This window comes from Leptopilina boulardi, unplaced genomic scaffold (genome assembly GCF_019393585.1).
Source record: "Leptopilina boulardi isolate dan_hultmark-lab unplaced genomic scaffold, ZJU_Lbou_2.1 LbouV2_354, whole genome shotgun sequence".
In the NCBI taxonomy this organism is placed as follows: Eukaryota; Metazoa; Arthropoda; class Insecta; order Hymenoptera; family Figitidae; genus Leptopilina; species Leptopilina boulardi.
This window is the reverse complement of record NW_026137923.1, coordinates 1,156,589-1,176,961: the sequence shown is the minus strand read 5'-3', so window position 1 is coordinate 1,176,961 and position 20,373 is coordinate 1,156,589. Positions and strand designations below refer to the sequence as shown.

Here is a 20,373-nt window from a genome sequence, read left to right as displayed (position 1 = left end):
CAATGAACAACGTTGACGATCGTCCTGTGAAAATCAGGCAGTTTTTATTTTAGTAAGTACGCAATCAGCAAAGCAATTTTATAACGAAGAGAAAAATTCATAAATGGCGTTAAAAAACGTGATTGACCTTGTGAGGAACTAGAATCTTCGTGGAACGAGGAGAGAAGCATATTGAATTCTTTTCATTTTTCTCAATAAATCAACAATTACAAGACGGTTTCACATTCCCAACGCGAATTTCGCAAAGTCCGGATTGGCTGAGGTACTCGGGTTTTTAATACCTCCTGGGTGACGCCGGCCGCCCTTAATTTGGAGCCTTGAACCTACCATAAAATAAGGCCCTAAAATCCGACGAAGGTAAGGTCCCAAGCATAACCCTCAAATTAATATTTTTTTCGAACTAGAATAGTCGCGTTTATATATTTTTCTCAGAAAGTACAGTTAATTTTTTTTTACATTTATTTTGAACGATATAAGCTGCAGCAAGTTATGCTATATATTTATATGTGTGTATCATTTATATAGTTCATCAGCTGCACTTTTTTTTATTAAACATTAATTTGCATATTAAATATTCATAAAATAAACTGATCGATTGAGACTCAATTTCTTTGCAGAATATTTTTATTGTGTAACATATTTGAAAGATAATTGCTAATATATACTTCCACCGAATTATTTCAGAAAATTAAAATTGAGCTTATAAAAATATATTTAAAATCTTGTTCAGTTTAAAAAAAATGATTTTTAAAATATTTTTTTTTATGATGTGTGATATTTAAAAAAAAAAGAAAGTAAATTACATTGTTTGCTGCAACAAGTATTGTCAATGACATATACTAGTCTCTCTATCTCTCTTTTATAAGTTCTTGTTATCAAATATAGGAACTATAATTCCAATATCTATATTGTACACTCATATCCTTTTGTTTCCTTTATATGTATATATCAATTTTTCATCCTTTCTACTATCCAATTAACCTTTTTTTTTCTCCCAACACACTGCCAAATACCCATTTTTTCAGGTTGAAAAGTTCACTCGTTATAAGAGTTATACCTAGTGACGTACAAAAAAAAAAGTAAAAGTAAAAACAGTTCGCAGTTATAACAGTTTTTCTTAGTTTGTGTTGTGTTCAAGTTGAAAAAAAAGTAAACAGTTCGTGTTATAGTATACCTTTAAAAAAAAGTCTACATTTAATCTGTGAAAAAAAGTATAGTAAAAAGTATATAAAGTATCAAAAGAAAAAAAAGTCAATCAGTTTCCGACGTGCTATAAAAAAATGTCTCACACGACATGGATCGCGCGCGTTGCACCTTCAAGAGCGATTACCGCATGGGCTCTTTTCGATCCAGGTAAGCCCTGCGCGATGCTACTGTTGTAGCTTAAAGCGCTACACTGGTAGGTCTCCAGGTCTCACAGCATTTCCCTTTTTCCTATATTTATATATTAAAAAAAAATAATAGAATAATATTCCGAAATGCAGCAAAACTATGAATGTCTAGATAACTATAATAATATACAGAATATTTCCACGAATGATCCACTATTAAAAAATAAAACCTATCAATTATCTAGATATGTATTAAAATTTATTTAAAACATTATTCTTTTTTTTATGAATCATTTGTTTTACTTATTTAATTTAACTTTTTAATAGAAAATAGTTATTTTTCGTGGAAATATTTATAACAGAAACTAGATTATTCATATGCCAATGAAATTCACAACGTTTTCTCCTGTAAAATTTTGTCTCGTGGAACATTTATTAATAAATTATAAGATTTCAAATTCGGTATGAATAAATGTTTAAATTAGCTAATGAAATTTCTTTTTCTCTTTTTAATTTATCACAGGGCTCGGAGTGTACGATTTCAACGAGCAAATTCGACTTTTTTAAAAATATTTTCATTACTTAAAATTATAACTAATTATATAATTTAATATTTGAAAATAATTTATTTATTTTATAGATTATTTGGAGATAATGTCAATTATTAGAGAGAATAATTTAATATAATTTCAATTCTTTGGTTACAGATTTAAAATAGTTTCAATAATTTTATTAAACATTCAAAAAATTTTAATTATTCGATTCAATATAAGAAGGTAATTCCAATTATTTGATTGAATATTTTCAAAATTTTTGATATAATAATTAAGATTTTTAAAAATATATTTTTCAGTCAAACTTTTTAGATTGTTTTTGCGACTTAAAGTCGATCCGAGGCCTGTAAGTTATCAAAAAAAAAAAAAAAAAACGTTGCGGACTTTAATGTCATTTATTCATTCTATACATATATATTTTCTCTGATTTAATTTAATTTTTTTTAATTTAATTTATATTTGAAAAATATTTTATATTTATTTCATATTCAAATGTCATTTTTTAACAGTTTCAAACTTTTCATCTTTAGGAAAAATAATCATTATTTTAGCAAAATTTAATCCACAAAAAAGAGCTGTGAGCCATGAATCTAAAGTTATATAATGGAATTAAAAAAAAGAAAAAAAAAGAAAGTACTTGAAATATGTTTAGTAATATTGAATACGGTCCTTGAAGATATGGATATATTGTGTGTTAAAAACAATAAGAATTAATTGAAAATAAAAATATTCATCGTTGAGAAGAAATCATCATCTTATATTTGTATTATTTGTTTTTTTGTGATAAATTCTAATTTTTTAAATTGTTCACAGGCTAAACATGTCGGACTCCAGTTCTGACAATTCATCATCCGAGGACTATGAGGAAAGTCGTAGAAGTGTCTCACCGGATACAGTAGCTTCACAATCACCACGACGTTCAACTCATTCGGACCGAAAGACACCCTCAACTGAGGCATCTTACAATGCTCGCTCGTCTGCTTCTCCATTATCAAATCGTGGATCTAAATCGCCAAGAACTTCAAAAAAATCACACAATTATCATCGTTCCACGTCAAAATCCGCCCGATCAATGAGCAAATCACCAGCGTCAAGTGGAAGTTCACAAAAATCACGCTCGCCATCACCCACAAAATATAGTTACAAAGATGGTTCTGAATCACCACAATCAAATCGTAGTTCACGTTCAAGATCCAATAATCCAGATTCACCACCCTCACGATCAAATCCCTGCTCTCCCTCACGTTCAAATCAAGGCTCTCCATTGAGGTCAAATCAACGATCACCGTCAAGATCAAATCCAGGCTCACCTGAGACACGATCAAATCGAAGTTGTTCCCCTCAAATGCGTTCAAATCGAAGTTCATCACATCGATCAAATCCAAGTTCAAATTCGCGACCAGGTTCAAATCGCAGTTCTCCTCAACCGCAATCGCCCAATTCACCGAGACCCGATTCAAATCGTAGTTTTTCAAGACCTCGTTCTAATCATAGTTCACCACGTTCACCGAATAATTGTCGTTTCCAACGAACAGGACCAATGTCACCGAAATCTCCACGTATGACATCAAGTCCAGCATCACCAAATTCTCCTCAAAATGCTGATGACTATAATTCCCCACCAAATTCCCCAACGATGTACAGAGGTCATTCACCTAAATCGCCACTTGATCGTAACAGTGAATCAAGACCAAGTTCACCAAAATCTCCACGATCTCCCGCATCGCCAAGAACTCCCCTAACACCACAATCACCACGATCACCAAGATCTCCCGCATCCCCAAGATCACAGCGTAGCTCTGTAAAATCTCCCGACTCTGGACGAAATACTCCAAAGTCAATGAAATCATCGCCGAGTGTTGATCGCCATTTAAATAAACGTTCATCACCACATTCGCCGGAAGGTAAAAGCAGAAATTGTTATAATGAAATTGATGGTGAACAAATATCCGATGGTGATATGGACGATGTGTCACAATCAGCGCTTAAATCAAAGCCTACGCCAATTTCTCATGGCGAAGATTTATCCGATGTTTCAGATTTAGATAGTATGGACGATGATGGTGATCGTGAGCATGGACAAAAGAAAACTGAGGAAATTGTTGAACAGCCAATATCTATTGTGAATAATGAGAAAATTGAGAGGGAGGAGAAAATTGCACCCGAGAGTTTAGCTGAGGAAAATGAACAATTGGACTTTGAAGCTGATGGTCAATGGAAAGATGAACGTGAGGATGGTCAGTATAAATAGATAAACCGTTTTTTTATATAATAACTTTTATACAAAAAGAAAAATTTGAGAGCTTTCAAATTTTTTTGGAAGTGTCTTTAAAATTTAAGCTTTTGCATAAATCGATATAATTTTGCAAATTGAGACTAATTTTATGAATATGATTTTTTTTTAGGAGAAACAGAGCCAGCACCAATAAAAGAAACCAAGGAAATCAATGACAAAGAGCCAAAAGATAAAGATAAAGACAAAGTGAAAGCAAAAGAGGTGGACGAGGAAAACGATAAAGAGGATGGCGAAGAAGAAGATGATGATGATGATGAAAAAGGTAATTCCGAGTTGGAAGAAGGTGAGCTCAGCGATGGTGATGATGCTCGTCCTGAAGAAACGGAACCACGACCTGTGTGTAGATTTTATAATCGTGGTCAATGCACTTGGGGTGTTAGCTGTAGATTTTTACATCCCGGTGTTACCGACAAGGGTAATTACACTATGTTTGATATGGTGAGACCAATGGCATATCCTCCACATGCTGGTGGTCCACATGAATTTCGGCCTCACATTGAAAGACCAAGTTTAATGAGACCACTTCCTGGTTTCTCTGCTGCACCTCCTCATGTTCCAAAAACCGATGAACTCGTCTCTGAATCTCCTTGGGAACGTGGATTACGTCAAGCTAAAGAAGTGAGTGTGTTGCTTTTTTTTTATTTTCTCAACAAACATTGAAATTTCCATTTTAATTCGAATAAATAAAATGATATTTCTTTTTACAATTTTACAGTCACTTTTTTTAAATTTAATTTTTTTCAAATTGATAGGTTTTTAAATATTTTTTAATTCTATGAATGCAGATGATGAGAAAAGCAAACAAACGTAAAGAATCTGATATGGATTTCGAGGAGAAGAAAATGAATTTGAGTTTAGGCCAAGAGGAACTCGATAGAGAAGCCGGATATTATGTGAGACCAGCGAGTCCTGAACCACCAATAGAACGATGGCCACCACGAGAACCTCCACAAAGAGTTTCTCGAGCACCTGCACCGAGAATAACGCCAGATCATTATGCAGATGAACCCGAAGGATATTATCCTCCAACTCCTCATGAATATTACAGGTTATTATTTTTCTATCAATTAAAAATTTTTTTTTATGTTTTTAAACTTTAATTTTCAAAACTGTTTAAAAATTAAAAAAAAATAGAAACCATTATATAAATTAATTTTTAGACGAGTTCAATATAAATCGGAAGGCAGAAGTGGAATGGAAAATTATAGAGAACGTTATGATTATCATTCGGTTCAACCACGTAATGCTCCACATTCAAATTCACCACCGCCACATCCACGCGAGCGTGAACGTGATAGGGAACGTGAACGCGAAAGAGAACGTGAATATTATGAAAAATATGAAAAGAAACATAAACGACCCTCGAGGGAAGTGATTGTTGAACGTATACCATCGTCTAAAACATGGCGAGAGGAAGAACCACAACCAACAGAAAGAACTCGTGGCGATGAATGGGCTGATCCTTGGATGCGTCGAAAATCCCCTGGTTCTGTTCGTAGAAATCGAACCTCATCGAAAAGATCTCGACGACAATCTTATTCATCAGGTTCATCTTACTCATCGAGCAGGCAAGTTTTTTACAAAATAAAACTACAATTTTTTTTTTTACTTTCCACTAAGAAAATTAACTTTTAGTTAATACATAATGTTAATTTTCACATTACAAAAAATTATTTAAGAACACTTGTAAAATATTTAAATTAACAATTAACACTTATTTTTAATAACAAATTTTTTGTACTTTTCTTTTTTAAATATTCTTTAAAAGTTGAAGTTTTCAAGTTAGATATTGTTTTTCTGTATTTTGTGTATTTTTTTTTAATCTTATTTTGTGCTTTCTATATTGAATGTGAATGATTGAAATTGTAAACTTTTAGCTCTAGCCGTAGTACGAGCCATTCTAGCTACACTTCTTATGACTCCCAATCCAGGTCCAGATCACCGTCCCCTCCTTCTAGGTCCCGTGTTAATGCAAAAACAAAAACCTTAACTGCTGCACCTCCTCCTGCTGTTGTTGCACCACCAGTACGTGGTGCAATGTTAATGAATCCACCTGCTCCTTCTCCTCGCGGTAGCAAAGGCTCAACTTCACCTACTGGAACTCTACATCGAAGAGCTGGACTCAATCCACCAGCGCCGAGTCCATTGACAACACATCCTCGACAAAATGACAAAACCAGAGACAAAGCAGCTCTTGCCGCTGCTGCTGTTGCTAAAGTTATTAAGGGCCATTCTCGATCCAGGTAAGAAATATTTATTTTTCTTTAATATTGGAAGAACTGGAGTTAAATAAACAAACAGTCGAAAGTAAAAAAAGTCAATAATTCAAAATATTGACAATAATTTTATTATTTACTAGCAAAATTAAACGCGCGCAAGCGCGCCAAATTGAGTATTTAATTGTTTGTTATAAAGAAATTAAAGATTAATATTATCAATAATAATTTAATTTATTAGAATATTATTACATATTAAATGATAATAAGGAAAATTATATGTTTAAATTATGATTATATGACTTTTTTCAAAAATACGACTTTTATCGACTTATTTTAATAAAATGCGACATTTTTTTTTACATTTGAAAAAAAATTGTAAATAAAATACATTTTTTAGTATAAAATGTAGATCTTCTTCAGATCTTCTTCAATTCAATTATTTAACAAATTTTGAACTAAAATGATTCTTCACTAAATTAATTATTTTTAATAATTTTAATGAAATACATCACAAATTCAATTATATCAAAATTATTTTTTCAATTAAAACTTTTATGAAATTTAACAATTGTTTATAATTTAAAAAAAATATCACAATAAAATTGAATTATTTTTTAAAAATTTCAATTCAAAATAAACTAAAATTCAATTATTACCCGAAATTTTAATTCAAAATCAATTATCCAAATTTTCAATCAAAAATGAACTTAAATTAAATTAATATCCAAAATTTCAATTAAAATTCAATTACTTCCCAAAATTTTCAATTCAAAATGAACTGAAATTCAATTATTTTCCAAATGTAAAATCAAATAAAAATTCATTATTCTCAAAAATTTGAATTCAAAATTAATTGAATTTTCAATAATTTGAATTTAAAAGCATCTTAAAATATAATTATTTCTAAAATTTTCCATCGAAAATTTTTTTTTTGAAATTTAATAATTTCAATTATAACTCTAAGGAAATTCAATTATTTTTAACTATTTTAATAATATTCTTTGAAATTTCAACTATCAAAAATCTCAATTTTAAATCTTTGAAAATTCAATTAAATTTAAAAAAATGTTTTCCAAAAATTGTTTGATAAATTATTTTTAGTTCTATAAAATTTAATAATTGTTTGAAAATTAACAATATCTTTTGAAATTTAATTATTTCTAAAAATTTCAACTTTAACCCTTCGAAAAGGATTATTATTAAAAAAAAAATTTTTTTTATTTAAAAATCTGTAAAATATTTTTGTTAAAATAAAAAAACAAATCCACTTTTCTTTGGAATATAAATCGACTAAAACGACTTTTTGTGTCTTTAAGTTGATTCGAGGCCTGTGTTTTTATAATTAATATTTAATAGGTATTCGTTGGCCCCTGGTACCTTAAAAATTAATTTTTTCAAATTACTATCTTGTACGAAATTTCCTGGCGCATCTTTTTTCTCATCATAAATTTTTTGTATTTGTATACAATTTTTGAATCTCAATATACAACTTAAAAAAAATTTCGTTGGTAAACGTTATGTACTTGAGCTTCGTGAATTGAATTTTCGAATTTGGAATTTTAAAGAAACTTATTCCGAAATTTGGAAACACAATTATACAACTTTGGCAAAAATGAGAAAAAGAATTGTCAATATTTGACACGTCATAAGATTACTATTCAAAAAAACACGTGAAATCAGAAAAGACCAACTTCAAGTTAGGGTAGAAGGACAGACCAAGCATTTTATTATTATATAATGTTATTTTCAATAGTTAACACCGCTTTTTCAATGTAACTTTTATGTTTATGTAATAAATTAATAATTTTATATTTTTTTAGATCATCTCACAGTAGTTCAGGATCGGATAGCAGTGGCAGTAGCAGTGATTCAAGTGAATCAAGCTATTCATCTTCATCGAGTGAATCGCGACGAAAAAAAGGATCAACACCACCAATTCGAAAAGATACAAAAGCTCTCGATGCCCTTAAGGTGAGCGGCAATAAGCAACAAATAAAGTTGACATTGAAACCATCACAGAGTGCAACAGCAGTTAAGAAAGTTGATCGTAGTGCGTCAATTGCTGGTAAAAAGAGACCGGCCGAAACATCGCCGACGGTTGACAGTAAAGCAAGTGTTGCCGCTGCCGCTGCAAAAGCAGCCAAAAAAGCAAGTTCACGACGTGAGGAACTATTGAAGCAACTCAAAGCTGTTGAAGATGCGATTGCACGAAAAAGATCAAAAGTTTAAATTCAAATAACTTGGAGGAAAAAAGTTACTTTACTATATACATGTTTCTTTGCCTTTAAATATAGATAACACTTTAATCATACAGTAAATTTTTCTCAATTTACAGGAATATGTTAAAAGATGGTCATCTTTTTTTTTTTTTTTTTTTGTTTTTTATAAACAAACTTTTATACGCCTGTGTAATTTGATAATTGTGCTCTATTTTTTTAAAAAGAAAAGTGCGTATAAATAAAATGTCCGTTACATCTCTCTCTTTTTTGTGTTAATTTCCACATTTAGAAATTTGCGAAATAAAGTAAAGTTGAAAATGAGAAAAAACCAAATTTTGTTATAATAATTTATCCTTAATTTTAATTTAACACTTCTTTCTATATACGTATTTATAAATACTGACTTTTATTTTTTAATAGAATAACAATACCTTTCAGGTACATCGCACAACCCAATTAAATATTTTTAAAATAACTTTGCAGCAATTGTGAATAAATTAGTTTTTCGTGTTAATGCTATCGCTTAAAAGCAATTAAAATAGTTATTTGTAATTGCAGAATTTCAGTCATTTTTATATATATATATATAAAAGTACAAAAAAAATTTGTCGACATTGACATTTGATCGAAAGTTTCTATTTTAATTAACGAAGAATGATAATTTACAATAATTTTTTACATTGCTTAATTATTGTAAATTATTTACAATTTCAATTCTAAAATAGCTTTTTCGTAATATTAAAATTCAAACGTATGTTATTTATAGGCATTCGATTTTTTAAACAATATTGATTTAAAAAAAAATTATTTTTAGAGTATTGTGTGAGTATTGAATTCTCGAAATTTAAAGTCGACATTTTTGTTATTAGGGTTCTGAATAATTTTTTTCAATTTTTTTTTTTGTTTAGTAAATTGTTAGAAATATTAATCAGCACAGCTAAAATGTAAAATTCTTAATGATAAAAACAATAAAATTTTTGTGTTTTTATATCACGTATGTAACGTCTAAAATTTAACATTTCAGATCCCTAAAATTTTTCCACAACTTTCCATTAAATAAATATTACGTAGCTTAAATCAATTTCACCAAGGTTTAACTAATATACTTATATAAATTAAATTGAAATTGCCGTCGCTCTAACGGCAGCACTTAAAAGTGGATTTGGATCGGGTTCTTCCGTTAGAATGCAAACTTTAGTCCACTCTCGTCGTTTATTACTTTGTCGTAATGCATCGATAACGGCTTGAACATAAAGACCATCCTCAAATGTTGCAGCTGAAGAAACAGGTTCTTTAATCCATCCACGTTTATCTTCGACAGGCAAAAAGGCCTCTCTCAATGCACCAATCATTTTTCTCAAACCCTTAATATAGGGACGAGGAATGAAATCCGCTACAGAAGAACATGAATCCTGAAGATTTTCCACATCTAAATATAAAACATCCTCCTGATCATCTCTACATCCATGTAAATCGCCTCCACGTACAACAAGATGACCACCAGGTCCACAAACTAATATCTCCTGTGACAATTGACCCTGAAGATGATTACTGAGAGTTGCCGTTACAAGTGTTCCACCATTTAATTCCATTTGAAAGGTACAAAAATCCGGTGCAGTCACGTGACGTATTCCTGATATAGATTTTGTCGTTTGGGTGAATGTGCGAATTACTGCGTGTACTCGAACAGCACGTTGACCAATTAAATGATGCACCAAATCTATCACGTGACTTCCAACAAGAGCCAAAATTCCACCTCCCATTGTATCATCGCACAACCAATCATAGCCTGAAATTATTTTTAAATAGTTGATAAATTTTTTATTTATTTAATAAATCATTCCTGCAAAGTATTTATTTTTTTAAAATTAGGCGGCAACGACTTAAGTGGAAATATAATGGATTGACCCATAAATAAAGTTAAAGTAGACAATAATTTGAGTTTGAATGTAAAGGATCCTTTGATTTAAATAATTATTAGTTCTGAATTAAAATATATTTAATATTTGAAAGTAATATTTACCGTCATGCAATAAACTGCCCATTTGAACTCTGATATCAATTACAGTTGCTAAACCTCCAAGAAATCCATCCTCTAAAGCTTTCTTCATTTGTATGAATGCAGGAAGAAATCTTAAACTATGATTTATAATACTTATTAATGATGGATAATATTGTGCAGCTCGTACCATTTTCAATGCTTCACTTTGACTCAATCCACCTGGTTTATCACAAACTACATGTTTACCAATCCCCAATGCTTTAACTGCAATTTGTGCATGTAAACTAGGCGAGCACATTATGAAAATTAAATCAACATCCCTTCTCAACAGTACATCATCAATTCGACTTGTGTGAAATGGAATTTCTAAATCTGTCGCCAATTCTGATGCTTCTGCAATTGTTCTACCCCATATTGCTTCAATTTTAAATCCTTTTTCACGAAGAAATGGTATTATAATTTTAACAATATTCCCCGTACCAAATACTCCAATTCCTGGCAACATTGTGTTTGTAAAATTTTCCTCAGAATTAATAAATTCTCAAGATAAATTAAGCGATATTATCCTCTATTTTTTGAAGATTATATACATATTACATATGTAAAATTAAATTTTTTTATATAAACCGCACTAACAGATCTTTCTTTCCATTTTGTTCAAATTTGATCACTTAAAACACTTAAAGTTAATACGTATTTTAAATTAAAGCATGTTCATTCTATATTTACATAAATATAAATATTTCACATTCTAAAATATCCTATATTAGTCATTATTACTTTTTGTTCACATAGGCATTATTATTATTTTAACAAGTTTCTATAAATTGAATTGTTTCACAAAAGCAAAGACAATTTTTAGAAAAAATACTATTTAATTGATATATATTTTAAGAATAAAAGAAAAGTACAAAACATTTTTAATTATACAAGGAGGTTAAGTTTTGTTGACATTTCCAATATTTTGACAGCTTCGTTTGGAGTGCCTCTATAGGTGAAATCTCAAACTGTTGTTTCAAATAGAAATCAATTGATAAAACAAGATTTAAGTTTAAATTATTTAAAAATAAATAAATGTAATTAATATTAAAATAAGTGAAATAAACCGGAATTTTTAATCAGAGTTTTTAATGTTATTATAATAAATAGTTGATTTTTATGCATTTATACCAAAAGCAACAAAGTTTAAAAAGTAGTCTGTATAGGCGCAACTTAAAACAATAATTATATAATAGATTAATAAAATTTTAACCGTGCTTCAAAAAGATTTAGTAAAATCGAAAAAATACCAGAAAAAAATTTAGGATAAATGATAATTTTCAAAAAAAATTTAAATTAGAATAAATATTAATTTAGAGTGAATTGATGCATTTAAAAATAAATTGAAAAATATGAGAATAGTAAAATTATATATATAATAATAATAATTATTATTATTATTAATATTATTATTATCTTAGTTTGAGTATAAATTTAATTTTGAAATTGATCAAACAATTCCTTGACGACTAACAGCAAGTTCACATTTATTTAACTATCTATATATTTTTAGATCTTCTGAGTTTCTATCAGTTGCGTTTATTTCCATTGATTTTGTAACACATTTAAATAGTTTATCCTTCTATTTTGTTGAATAATTTTTTCCCCCAATTTTACTTTCTATTGATAAGACTCTTACTATTTCTTTAATTTAATGTATTTTAATAATTAATATATAAAATTATTTTAAATACACATATGAAGCTGTTAAACTTCTTACTTCGTTATTTCCCACCAGGTATGATAAAGTATTATATTGCTCAATTTTTAATGATTTTTATAATTAATAAAAAAAATTATTTATTATAATAATTAGAGAAATGATTACTTTTTTTTGGTTATTGCAGGCATTGCATTGGAATATGTGCAGGGAGGACAAATTAAAACGAAAATGATAGACCTTTTGGATTTATCTGCACAGTAAAATTTTTCATTTCATTTATTATATAAATCTGATTAATTTGATGAAAATAATGATAAATAGTTTTCATTACACTAGATTTGGATTTTAAAATAAAATTATAATTAAAAAATTTAATACTTTTTCAAAATATTTAATTACTATTTTTCTAACTTACAATAAAAAAATTTTTTCTTCTACATAAATCAAATTTACTATAATTAATTTTATTGTAAATGTATTTTTAACAACTAAAAATACATTTGCAATAGAAAAAAGTCGTCATGAAAAAATACTTATGTAGTTTTTCGAATAATACCGATTTAACTGATTATTTGGTATATAATTGTATTTAAGTAAATTAATTATAGAATACTATAGCATTAATTTGATATCATTTGAATATAGAACAGACATAAGACAATTAGCAGAAAGTATTAGAGAATCAGAACCAGTGATAACGGAACGAGTTATGGACCAATTGATTGAATCTTTGCAAAAATTACAGAAAAAAGTCAGTGACACTGGAGTGAAGCGTTATTATAAATATAAAACACTTAAAACCCACCTTTGTCCCTTGACTAATGTGGCATTCGATAAATTAGGTAAAAGGTACTCTCAATCAGTTTCAATAATTATATATGGTATTTTAATGATCATCCCATATAATTCATCAGATTCATGGTGAGGTAGAACCAGTTAGTATTAAAAAAAAGTATATAAAAAAAATGACGACAAAAATTAAAAATATTTAATTTATATTGAAAATTATCTGTTTACATTTTTTCTATGGGAAATATGTAAGTAAATAATGAATAATAAATATAAAAATATGTACACAGAAAAAAGATTTTAGTTAATTTAAAGAAATTATTTTCATTGAATTGTTTCGTCAATTTAAAGTCAATTTTTTTTTATTAAAAAAAAAAAAAAATTATTTTGTTTCAAAGAAATTTTTATTTTTAAATTAAAGAAATATTCTTTTGACCCTATGTATTAATATTAGAATTTTTTTGGTTTATAGAATAAATTTCTTTTATTACGAAGAAAAATTTATTTTGTATGAAGCAAAACAAATTAAAGAAACTGATTTCTTTAAATTAACAAAAACTTTTTCTGAATATGTAAATTTTTATTTATTTATTAATTTCTAACAAAAATATGTTATTTTTTCCTCAAAATTCATATTATTTTCATCTTGAAAGATTAATTGTAATATCGTGATATTATATATATATATATATATATATATATATATATATATATATATATATAGAAATAAAATGAAAGTTAATGCAATTTATAAATAAAACAAAATTTTGACAGATGCCTGACGGGTAGCTATGACCGAACTTGTAAAGTTTGGGACATTGACAGTGGAAAGGAGCTTCTTAATCTCGAAGGCCACAAAAGTGTAGTCTATGCAGTGACTTTCAATAATCCAGCATCGTAAGTGTATTTGTTAATTTATGTATATTTGTCATTTTATATTTTTTTAGTTTATTACATATCAAAAAACAGTTTTTCTAATGAAAGAACTTGAAACTTTATTTAAGTTTACAACTAGTACAGTAATATATATGTATATTTACTTATAATATATATATGTATCTATCTGTAATGTAAAATAAACCCAATAATTTTTAATGAATATTTTATAGAAAGCACAATACTTAATGTGTAAAAACATGTACACTTCCACTTAAAATATTTAACATATTATACAGTAGTAAAAGATATCAAATAGTTTCATATTTTAGTTTCTAGTAAAGAGACACAAGTTAAAAAATGTTTATTTTAAAACTTATATGTTGAGCTTTGAATACTATCTTAAAAATTACAAACAAATTGTTTTTATTGCTTATTACATTAAATATAATTTCTATTTATTTTTTGTCAATTTCAAAGTGATCACTATTGGAAATTCTTTTAACAAGTATCATAATTATGTAGGATCCTACATAGAATCCTATAAAAACCTTATATAGCTGCCTCCTATGATTAAATAAGGTAATTTCAAAAATATTTTTCAAAAATATAGTGTATCAGTTTAAAACTTAAAAAAAAGAAGAAAATTTTTCTTTTTTTCTTATTGAATTGTGCAATCGTTATTTTCAACTTTCTGTTTTGACTTTTCTCGACTACGAGAATTTGATTGATTAGTATTTGCAGTTGTTTGTCCGTAATTTTGTTTATATTGATGTGGAGCTGATGCATGTGTTTGGGGTGGTAAATTGGGGTATAATAAATTGTACGGTGGTGGAATTATATTATTCTCCAATGGTGCAGAATATTCTATTGGAGCAGAAGGTTGTGCTGGTGGAATTTTTATTGGTGTCTGAGTTCTAAAATTATTTTGAGGTCGATTTAATGATGTTGATGTTTCAATATTAGTAGAAGATGAAAATTTATTCTCATTTTTCGGTGGGCTTCTTGTTTCAATGCGATTTTTCTCAATTACAGGTGTCACAAGTTCTGTTTTCTGTAAAAAAAAGACGCATATTTTACATATATATATATTTATAATTAAGACTATTCACTTTATTGTTTAAATAAGTTTTTTACCTTTATATTAGATTTTCTTTCAAAATCCTTTGTTTTTGTCTGAATTTTATTTTCCACATTTTGCTGAATTTTTGATTCAAAAAATATGTTCTGTAATATAAAAAAAAAGATGAATCAATAAAGAAAAATCATATAACAAATTATAATCAAAATGAATAAATGGATGAAATTTTTGGAAAAATAACGTGATTTTTGCATCACGAATATATATATAAAAGATTATTTTGAAAATAACTTACCGCTGAATTGGATTCACTGTTATTTCGAGTTCTATCTAATTTTGCAACAGGGCAAAATTGAGCAAAATGATTTAAATGTTTGCAATAGTGACAGAATTTTCCAAAAGCAGGACAATTTTTAAAAGCATGACGTAGTCCACATTTTCTACAGGGTTTATTAAAACATTCTGCTTGTTTAAATGTTGAAGGTTCAGTTTTGATTTCTGTTTGTAATTTTTTTCTTTCATTCTCAATTTCAAAATTTTTGTAAATATTTTTTATTTTATTTAACGTCAAATCGGATTCATTGAAAAAAAGATTTCTAAGTTTTTCATCCTTTGTGTTCAAGATAATAGCATCTAGAATAAGACTTCTTGCTTGATCTCCAAAATTACAAGATTTTGAGATTTCCTAAATAGAATTGAAATTGATAATTTTCAAAATTAAGATTACATGGCAACTTATACCAAAAATATGTAATTTATTTAATTTGACGACCAAAAAGAACAACAAACTTACCTGTAAATCTTTAACAAATAAATCAATAGATTCGTTATCCTGTTTTGATTTAGAAAAAAATTTATACCGTTGTACTTTCACATTTCTTGTAATATTAAAATATTGACTTAATTTTTCTAAAACAATAGTCATATTTTCCTCGTCTTTTGAATTATCAAAAGAAATTTTTTCAAATGCCTGTAATCCAACTGGTCCAATAAAATTTTTTAACCAAGCTACCTGTTCATCTTCGGATTTATTGTCACCTTTAGTTATTTTCATGTAAGTTTGAAATTCTTTTTTCCAAAGATTCCAATTTGCATTCAAGTTTCCTGAATTGGATAATTCTTTAGGTGGTTTTGCGTCTCCTTCCATTTTTATTTAATAGAGTTCAATCTCTAAAAAAAAACGAGAAATTGAAAAATTATCTTTATCCAGTGTTTCATTATTTTTTTAAATTTATTATTCAAAAGCCGTTTTACTAATGACTATACTAGAATTAATATTAATTAGTTTAATTTTTTAAATCAACTTTTATAAAAATAATATCTTGAATTATTATTCTTATATGATAAATAACTTTCAATTTCTTGAAATATGATCATCTTTTGTAATAAAATATTATTTTATTACGTCACTGATTATTATTTTGTTTCTTTTGTTTTGCGAGTGAAGTAGAGAATACGGTGATTCCCAACGTATACACTTGCATTCATTGATTACTTTCAAATATATCTAAAATATTACTTTTTTCTTTTATAGAAATAATAAACTAATATTAATTAAAATATTCTTTAAATACACTTACTTTATAATTTTTTACGATGAATTTTGTCAAGTCTGGTACATTAAAATGTATGTGTATAGGTATTATATATACGAAGCTAAAACAAAGGAAACTGAGATGTGTTTACTCTTATCGCATACGCACTCACATATATATACGACTATGTATGGGAAAAGAGTTTTACGACCAAAAAATCGATTTTTACTTTGTTTGAAAATTCTATAATTGAAAAAATTAGGCTGATTGTTTTAAATGTGTTTTACTTGAAAAGTTGATTTTGGTCGTAAGCACATTACCGTTTTCTCAGACGCGTCACATATGTTTTTAAGAAAATTGTAGAAAGACAATTTTCTTCACTTTTAAAGAACACGTATATCTATATTTTACACACAAAAAAATATATATATAAGAACAATTGTATGTATAAAAGAAATTAGAAAAAAAAATTCTGCTCTTAAATATCGAATCTTTGTCAAACTGTCGCGATAAAATGTATATAGGTATACATAAAACATTTGCCAATTGATATCGCAATATATGTATTTGTGACACACATTGTGTATATATATATATATGTATGTAATTAGTAGAGATTGAAAAAATGAACACTTTGTAGATATTAACGTGACATCAGATATCAGAATAGTAAAAATTTTGTTTTATTAAGATAAACCATAATAATAATGTAGCATTTTTAAAATTTTTTATTTCCTTTGTTCATGTTAATCAAATTATATCAACATTTAAAAATTGCGCGCGCGCCAATTTCGTTTTTAAGTGGGATTATTAAAAAAAAAAGTTGTTCAATATAATAATTGTTACGAAAAAGTTTATGTCAAAATAATACTTATCTGCATTAAGGGGTTAAACCACTCTAGAGCGTCAAAAAAAGGCCTAACTTTAGAAATTTTTTTCAAGAAAAGTTTAAATGTACTGAAAAATATGTTTACATATCTTTATTAGGTACACTTTAAAGAGAAAAAAAATATACTTCATTCATTATTTTTTTTTAAAATATCAAATTTACAGGTACGTAATAGGAACCCTTTCTGAGAGGAATCACGTCGCGGCCGGAAAGGTTTTAGCTCCAATTTTCATCCTAGAACAAAAAACAAATTTCTTTCTATTGTTACATCTTAAAAGCTAGAGAAAGACGTAGGGGATTTTTTTCAATTGATTTTTGCAAAAATGGCGAACATTTTAAGGAGAAACCGAGTTTTTTACTTAAAAAATTGACACTAAATTGTTTATAACAAAAAAAATATGCAACATAAAAAAAAATCCGTACGTCTTTCTCTAGATAATGTTATTGAGAAGCTACAGTTTAATTTTTAAGTAAATCGGTTGAGATTTGTAAAAGTCATGTTTCCGGCCAGCACAAAAAATGTAGTTTTGAGAAAAACGAGTTTAAAGTTTTACTTACGACTTTTTGGATATACCTTCAATCTGCAATGCCTGCGCCGTATAATTGACCTTCCAAATTAAAAAGTGTTTCGACTTATAATTGATATTGTTTCTTATTCTATACACCCTTAGGCACCTTTTAAAGCAAAAAAAATTTTTTTGATTTTTTGAAAATTCTAGAGTGGTTTAACCCCTTAAAAAAAATTTTTTTTTTTTTTATCAGAGACAAGATATTGACTGGTTCATTTGATAAAACAGCAAGTTTATGGTGTTCACAAACAGGCCAATGTTTAATTACTTTTCAAGGACATAATGCTGAGGTTGTTGTTGCAAAATTTTCACCTACTCAAAATAAAATTGCAACAGGCTCAATAGATTGTACAGCAAAAATTTTTCACATGATTTCTGGTAAAAATTTCTATATATAGAGAGGCAATAAAATATATTAACTTCAAAAAATAGTATACTTTTTATTATATTTCCAAACGTAAGGTTTAAAGAATTTTTACACATTTTTATAATTTACAGGTGACGAAGTGGGAACTTTATCAGGGCACACGGGAGAAATAATTTCTTTACATTATAATGATGACGGGAATTTAATTATCACTGGTTCATTAGATGGTACCATAAGTGCTTGGGATACACGAACACTCGAGTAAAATTATTATATATTTAAAAAAAAATTGGATTACAAATTTTTATGAAATAAAATAAATAAAAATTAATAAAATTAAAATAATAATATTATTTAATTAAATTATTATAGAAGATCCAGTGTTCTAATTGGTCATCAAGAGGGAATATCAAATTGTTCTTTTAATTTTGACTGCAAATTAATTGGTTCCTCTTCTTTGGATAAAACTGCCAAAATATGGGATTGTCGAATGAATTCTTGTCTAAAAACATTTTTGGGTCATGACGATGAAGTTCTCGATTTAGCGTTTGATAATAAAGGACAAAAATTAGCAACAGCCAGTAGTGACACGACAGCTCGAATTTGGGATGTTAGTAGTGATTTTCAACAATTAAATCTTCTCGAGGGACACAAAGAGGAAATTTCCAAAGGTATTTTGCGAAATATTTTTTAAAAATAATTTAAAATTATAAACTTATACCATGTTTATTTCTAGTTTGTTTCAGTCCAAGTGGTCATCAAGTATTGACATCATCTTTGGACAAGAGCGCACGTCTTTGGTCACTGGAATCTGGTAAATGTATTCAGTCACTTGATGAACATTCTGATGATGTATTTAGTTCAGCTTTTTCTTATTCTGGTGATACTATTGTCACTGCCAGTAAAGATAGTACTTGTGTTATTTGGAGGTGACTTGATTGGTTTCAAGTATGTTCCTAGCTTTTAATTCTTGCCCTTTTCTTTGTTTATATTTTTTATTTCTATATTTTATAAATTCATTTCATGTTATTTTTATTTGTTATAATTATCTGTATTTTTATATATATAAATAATAATCTAGTGTCTGTTAATATATATAATTTATTATATAAAAATTTGTTAAATTTTATGAATAATTTCTTGAAATAGTAAATTATTTAAAGAAAATAGTTAAATTTAAATATATATATATACAAAATGATTATCTTAAAAGATTTCTGAAAAATTGAATCTTTTTTAAAATAAGAAACTATCCAAATAATACACATATTATAGAATACATTAAGTTCGGTGATAATTAAATGCGATAAATAAAATCTCTTTAAATTTTATAAATAAATATAAATAAAATTGTATAGAAATATATAATTCCATATATAATATACCTATTGATATTGAATCTATTGAATTCTGTATAAAAAATTGAATTCAAAAGTTCAGTAAAAGTGATAAAAATTGTTAAGTAGAAAAATTTATATCTATATAGTATAAAAATACAGTGCCATGTGATAGATTCAATTATTAGTAGCGCAAATATAAAGTTTTAAAATATAAAAAAATGCACCTGAATCTCAGATTTTTAAAAGTTATTTAAGAAATCGTGTCAAAAATAAAAGTGAGAAAAATTAAAAAAATATTTCGTAAACTTGTTAATTCATTTCTTCAAAGTGACATTTCCTTATACAGTTTATGATTGGGCTGAACATCTTAATTTTCCTATTATTATTTTTTTTTTCGTCAGTTGAATCTCTTGAAATCCAAATCTAAAACAAATAAATTATTAATTAATATAGGTGATATTAATAATTATGAACAATAATTAAAGTTGATAGAATTAATTTTCATTATTTAAATACTTTCAAAAAAGAGGGTGATAATAAATCATCCTTTAATTGGCGAATTCGTCAGTATTCCAGAAAATTGTCATGAAATTTTGAAAAGAAA

At 27.3% G+C, this 20,373-nt stretch overlaps 4 protein-coding genes across 8 annotated transcripts in view; 2 read left to right on the top strand and 2 right to left on the bottom strand.

Moving 5' to 3' along the window:
- The first annotated feature begins 24 nt into the window (after nucleotides 1–24).
- On the top strand, nucleotides 25–8,880 carry LOC127286380 (zinc finger CCCH domain-containing protein 18-like). Of its 2 annotated transcripts, XM_051312780.1 has the most exons (8): nucleotides 25–357; nucleotides 1,026–1,353; nucleotides 2,699–4,122; nucleotides 4,291–4,799; nucleotides 4,967–5,229; nucleotides 5,342–5,749; nucleotides 6,059–6,424; nucleotides 8,221–8,880. In XM_051312780.1, the coding sequence occupies exons 2-8, from the start codon at nucleotides 1,295–1,297 to the stop codon at nucleotides 8,627–8,629; spliced, it is 3,438 nt and encodes a 1,145-aa protein (XP_051168737.1). In that variant the 5' UTR covers nucleotides 25–357; nucleotides 1,026–1,294; the 3' UTR covers nucleotides 8,630–8,880. The 2 variants fall into 2 exon arrangements, with proteins under 2 accessions (XP_051168737.1, XP_051168738.1); XM_051312781.1 differs by lacking the exon at nucleotides 1,026–1,353 and having other exon boundaries at nucleotides 26–357.
- A 543-nt stretch (nucleotides 8,881–9,423) lies between these two features.
- On the bottom strand, nucleotides 9,424–11,491 carry LOC127286394 (glucose-fructose oxidoreductase domain-containing protein 1). The gene is made up of 2 exons (XM_051312801.1): nucleotides 10,643–11,491; nucleotides 9,424–10,408 (listed from the first exon to the last, which is right to left on the bottom strand). Exons 1-2 carry the CDS (start codon nucleotides 11,124–11,126, stop codon nucleotides 9,735–9,737), a joined length of 1,158 nt encoding a protein of 385 aa, XP_051168758.1. The 5' UTR covers nucleotides 11,127–11,491; the 3' UTR covers nucleotides 9,424–9,734.
- A 169-nt stretch (nucleotides 11,492–11,660) lies between these two features.
- LOC127286389 (dynein assembly factor with WDR repeat domains 1-like) lies at nucleotides 11,661–19,510 on the top strand. 3 transcript variants are annotated; one of them, XM_051312795.1, is made up of 8 exons: nucleotides 11,661–11,697; nucleotides 12,508–12,580; nucleotides 12,969–13,172; nucleotides 13,887–14,009; nucleotides 18,256–18,440; nucleotides 18,561–18,690; nucleotides 18,802–19,100; nucleotides 19,166–19,510. In XM_051312795.1, exons 2-8 carry the CDS (start codon nucleotides 12,552–12,554, stop codon nucleotides 19,360–19,362), a joined length of 1,167 nt encoding a protein of 388 aa, XP_051168752.1. In that variant the 5' UTR covers nucleotides 11,661–11,697; nucleotides 12,508–12,551; the 3' UTR covers nucleotides 19,363–19,510. The 3 variants fall into 3 exon arrangements, with proteins under 3 accessions (XP_051168752.1, XP_051168753.1, XP_051168751.1); XM_051312796.1 differs by lacking the exon at nucleotides 11,661–11,697 and adding an exon at nucleotides 12,175–12,398 and having other exon boundaries at nucleotides 19,176–19,340; XM_051312794.1 differs by lacking the exon at nucleotides 11,661–11,697 and adding an exon at nucleotides 12,176–12,398.
- LOC127286390 (uncharacterized) overlaps nucleotides 14,183–20,373 on the bottom strand; it is a 39,709-nt gene continuing 33,518 nt past the window's right edge. Inside the window, exons 1-6 of one of the 2 annotated variants that reach the window (XM_051312797.1) lie at nucleotides 16,925–17,129; nucleotides 16,650–16,725; nucleotides 15,863–16,239; nucleotides 15,365–15,754; nucleotides 15,126–15,215; nucleotides 14,183–15,042 (exon numbers count right to left, since the gene is read on the bottom strand). In XM_051312797.1, coding sequence (XP_051168754.1) covers nucleotides 14,650–15,042; nucleotides 15,126–15,215; nucleotides 15,365–15,754; nucleotides 15,863–16,216 — 1,227 coding nt within the window. In that variant the 5' untranslated portion in view covers nucleotides 16,217–16,239; nucleotides 16,650–16,725; nucleotides 16,925–17,129 and the 3' untranslated portion in view covers nucleotides 14,183–14,649. Of the gene's footprint in view, nucleotides 15,043–15,125; nucleotides 15,216–15,364; nucleotides 15,755–15,862; nucleotides 16,240–16,649; nucleotides 16,726–16,924; nucleotides 17,130–20,373 lie in introns of those variants that run through there. The other variant, XM_051312798.1, reaches the window with a different exon arrangement.